Here is a 4,779-nt window from a genome sequence, read left to right as displayed (position 1 = left end):
TTGGGGTAAATGGACCTCTGAGGAAATGTTTAAATCTGTCATTCCACACATTTAGTTTAAGATCAGTCTTAAATGTTGATTTGTGTTCTCTTTTTACCTCTCTCTCCTCTATTCCCATTTCCTTTCCCTATTAACCCTTCTCACGCTTTTCTGCTTTGTTTTCATCCCCATGTCCATTACATATGAAACAAACCCAAAGCAAATTCTAATGACGTTTTATTTATATATGAAGTGGAGCATTAAGGCCAGCCATAATGCTCTGCTTGTGAAAGTAAATCTGTTGGGCTTCACTTTGACACAGACAATAACTCCAAGTGTCATAATGCCAGACAGGACAAGGGGAAAAAAAAATCTGTCTTAAATTTTTCAGTGCATCAACTCCCATTTCGACCTGAACAAAGTTAAAGGCACAGTCTTCCTCAAAGGAATACATATTGCTTCATATCAACAGTTGTAGTCATTTTTGGATTGGGCAAGATTGTGCAACAGGTGGCAGCCAACTTAAATGGACTCCAAAAAAAACTATAAGATGTACATTCAATGATTATAAAATAAGATGTTTCTACTGGTTCATGAGATACTTTGCTAAGAGACAAAAACACTCACAGGCTTGCCTGTTGACAGCGAGTGATAACACTTTTTAGATTTGAACGCTACTGCACCAGTGTCTTAGATGCACTGAACAATATTTGTAGACCATCACAATGTCTATTGTCTGAATGAATTTTATTGTAAAACTGGGGATCCTGCTACTTGCTTTTGAAGCTGAAGCTGTTGGATAACTGAATTGAAGACAGTTAATTCAACAAAATCAACAAAGTAAATGACATGGACAAAACAAAATATTTAATTGTGATTCAGCAAATGAGTAAAAAACTTGTGTAAGAACAGTTGGACCTGCCTTGTCAGGGCTCACTCCTCTCTCAAACATCATCTTGAGGCTGTTAATGGGAACACACGGATTCTCCATGTCAGACCCCCCTGGTGCTGTCGTCTTTGCCCACTCCTCCTGTCTCTCTGGACCTCTGCTCTCCATCAGCTCGTCGGATTCAGGTGACGGAATGCTCTTGTCCTCCGAGTGAGCCTGGCTCTCTGGTTCTATGTTGTGGTTCTCAGAGTGTGTGGTAGTTCTTAGACTTTCATATTGTGGCTGAAATGGTGAGGAAGAAGGTGGAGGTTTGGTGAGAGGAGATGAAGAACTGTGGCAATGGGAGATTGTGGGACTGAGAGATTTGGTCAGAGGCTGGGAGATGAGACTGAATGACTGCAGCTGTCGTTGCTCCCAGCGTTTCTTCAAAACATTTAGATTACCACCAGACAGTGTGGAGGGCAGAGGTTCTGGAACCTGTAGAGAACAAGAACACTGACATAAATGCATTTGGATTGAATAAATCATTATTTGACTCTAATTAAAGGCTAGGGTTTTAGAGTCTTGTGTTGTCACATGTCAAACCTTCAAAAACAGAATCTCAATTCAGATTTTGCAGGACGTCATACTCAGTGTTGTGAATTGCTTTCAGATATTATATAACATAAGTTAAACAACAGAGTGCAGAACGAGTGGAAAGTACAGCGAGTGAGGAGAAAAATCGACATTACAGCAGCATAAGGCAGAGCTACAATAAACCACAAGTTCAAGTTGTGTTTGTCATATGCAAGGTTAACACAGGGTTAACAGTAGACACAGCCGGTATAATAGCACAAACACAAGCAAAATAAACAAAGCTGCCAAAGATGTAACAGGGCATGATATAAGAGAGCTGCCTATCCCGCAATAAAAGGTGCAGGAAATGCAACAAGTTGGGACACTTTGAAATTGTATGAAAAACTAAAATGCTAAAAGAAGTTGGAGCTGAGACACTACTGGATTCAGATGAGGATTCATTCTTAGAAAGAGCTTTTCCTAGGAGTTAAAACTACATCAAAGGCAACTGTCATTGAGGAGTCAAGTTCAGATACAGATTGGGACATTAAGCTACTTGTGAATAGCAGTCTGGTTGATTTAAAAATTGATATTGGAGCCGACACTACTGTTATGACAGAAATTACTTTCATGAAGCTACAGCAGAGACAAACTGACCCAGTCCAGGCAAACAGTGTACAGCCCAGGATGAAAAGTCAGGTGCATGGGTAAATTCCTTCATTGTATAAAGGGCAAAAATACTAGTATTGGACTACAGTAATCAAAAGGCAATATGCAAGCAACCTGCTAAGCAAAACTGTGACAAAGCACATTGGACTGGTTGCTAGAGTTAACCAAATTAATAGTGACTTAATAAAGGATGTGTTTGGAGAAATGGGACTACTGAACTGTACACTAGGGCATTAACAGAGTACTCGAGTAATCTACACATCGATTTCTAGGACATCTATCGATGTTAAAAATGTAAAGTCGGGTATCCGTAGTGACGTCATATTATGTGACCACCGTATGACCGTAGGGGGCGGTGTTGCACTGTTGCAGGTCACAGAGTATGGCGTAACACCGGGTCCTATCCACCGAACCAGAACCAGTTTCGGTTTAAGTTTCGTTTTTGAAGTGCTGCATGTTTCTTCACGTTTGCAGTTTAATAATAATAACTAATAGTTTAGTTTTTCCTGTGACTTATTTGCAGTATGATAAATGGTAGGAGCATAATATACGCTCCCAATGTTTTGTTGGTCTTTTATTTTTGTAAATAGTTACCTTTTTTTGTGGTTTTATTTATTTATTTATTTTTGTATCTTGAGATCTATGACGTCATCAAATACTCTAGTTCTACTCAGGTTTTATAATAATAATAATAATAATAATAATGTCATCACAATGTCAGCACTGTATGTTTCCATACAATGGCGAAATTAGTCTCTGCATTTAACCCATCCACCACCAGGTGGTGCAGTGGGCAGCTATTGAAAGCGCCCGGGGGACATTTTGGGGATGAGACGTGCTGCCCAGAGACGCCACGTGATGTGCAGTGACTGGGGATCGAACCTGGGACTTTCGGGTCCCAAGCCGGCTGCCCTGCCTCTACACCATCTCGGCCCCCATATATTATGTTAATGTCGAGTTTAAAAATTATATCCTCGTTCAACCCCTACTGTACACCTGTAAAAATAGAGTTAACGGACGATGCAGTGCCATACAATGTGAGCACATGCAGAGTTCCATTTCATCTCCTCCCAAAAGTGGAAAAAGAAATAAAGTGCATACTCAATTTTGGTATTATTGAAGAAGTTACTGGGGCAACAGACTGGTGTTCACCAATGGTGGCTGCACCAAAGCACAACAAAGACAGGATCAGAGTGTACATAGATAGATGTAAAACGTCTGAATAAGGGAGTCAAATGTGAACTATACATGCTGCCCACATTGGAGGATGTAGCTCCCAAGTTGGCAGGGACTAAAGTGTTCACCTTGAATGCATCCAACAGGTTCTGGCAAATTCCACTGGACTCTAGCTGCCAGAAACTGACAAAATTCATAACTCCAATGGGCATGTTTTGCTTCAAGCGCCTGCCATTTGGCATTCCATAAGCACCAGAGATCTTCCAGCGGCTGATGAGCGCTTTGCTCAAAGACCTAATTGAGACTTGTGATGGACGACATACTTGTTTTGGATCTAACAAAGAGGAGCACGATCATTGCTTAGATGTGGTTCTATGGACAATGAAAGTATCAGGCCTCAAGCTCAACAGGGCCAAGTGCCACTTCAGAAAGGGATAACTACGGTTCTTCGGGCACATCATCAGCACGGACGGCATGAAACCGGATGACAGCAAAGTGGAGGTGATTGCTAAGATGCCCAGCCCCACAAATGTGGAGCAACTGAGGCAGGTACTTGGACTAATAAAATATATGTGGTTAAATTTCTGCCAGGCCTGTCTACTATGCTGCATCCAATTACCAATCTACTCAGAAAAGAGACTGCATGGGTGTGGGGTGAGTTTAAGGAGCATTTAACAAAACAAAAAGAAATGCTCAAAGCAGTACCAACACTTGGTTATTATGACGCAGGCCAACCAACAGTTGTTAGTGCAGATGCCAGCAGCTATGGCCTGGGCGCTGTACTGTTACAGGACCATGATGGAGAGTTGCAGCCCGTTGCCTTCTGTTCTTGCACACTCACTGATGCAGATAAAATATATTCACAGATAAAAAAAGAAAGGCATTTGTTTGGGCCTGTGAATATTTTGCTCGATACATTCAAGGGATGGGCCATATACATGCACGTTTGAAGACCCGAACAGACCACCCAGCACCAGACTCATTTCACCACAGGATGAAGAGCATCTCAGCGTGACCTCAGTAGAAGTAAGGAGTACTTTCAGGAGGATTAACCCACATAAAACAACCGGCCAAGACAACATCCCTGGAAAAGTGTTGAAAGAATGTACCGATCAGCTCTGTGAGGTGCTATCAGACATATTTAACACCTCACATACCCTAGAGAAAGTTCCCATCTGCCTGAAGACTGCCACCATCATCCCAGTCCCAAAAAGCTCTACAGTGACTGGTCTAAATGACTATCGGCCAGTGGCCCTCACCCCGATAGTTGCTAAATGCTTCGAAAAACTGGTCACGACCCACATCAAAACAACCATCAACATCAACGAGGACCCTCATCAGTATGCATACCGTGAAAACTGATCAACAGAGGACGCCATCTCCTCTGTGGTCCACACTGCGCTCAACCACCTGGAGCAGAAAGACTACAGGCTACAGAGAAGCAGCACTGGACTGTTGCTCAGTGGTCCAAAGTACTTTTTTCGGATGAAAGCAAATTTTGCATGTCATTC

At 42.1% G+C, this 4,779-nt stretch overlaps 1 protein-coding gene across 1 annotated transcript in view; it reads right to left on the bottom strand.

Annotated features, from left to right (window-relative positions):
* LOC119417429 (LIM domain and actin-binding protein 1) overlaps window positions 1-4,779 on the bottom strand; it is a gene marked incomplete at its 5' end in the record, with an annotated part of 77,757 nt that overhangs the window by 55,579 nt on the left and 17,399 nt on the right. Inside the window, 1 exon segment of the mRNA XM_037684634.1 lies at window positions 902-1,345. Within this exon segment, the coding sequence (XP_037540562.1) occupies window positions 902-1,345 (444 nt within the window).

Source organism: Nematolebias whitei, chromosome 11 (assembly GCF_014905685.2).
Source record: "Nematolebias whitei isolate Nwh7 chromosome 11, NemWhi1, whole genome shotgun sequence".
NCBI lineage: Eukaryota > Metazoa > Chordata > Actinopteri > Cyprinodontiformes > Rivulidae > Nematolebias > Nematolebias whitei.
This window is presented reverse-complemented; position numbering and strand designations above follow the sequence as displayed.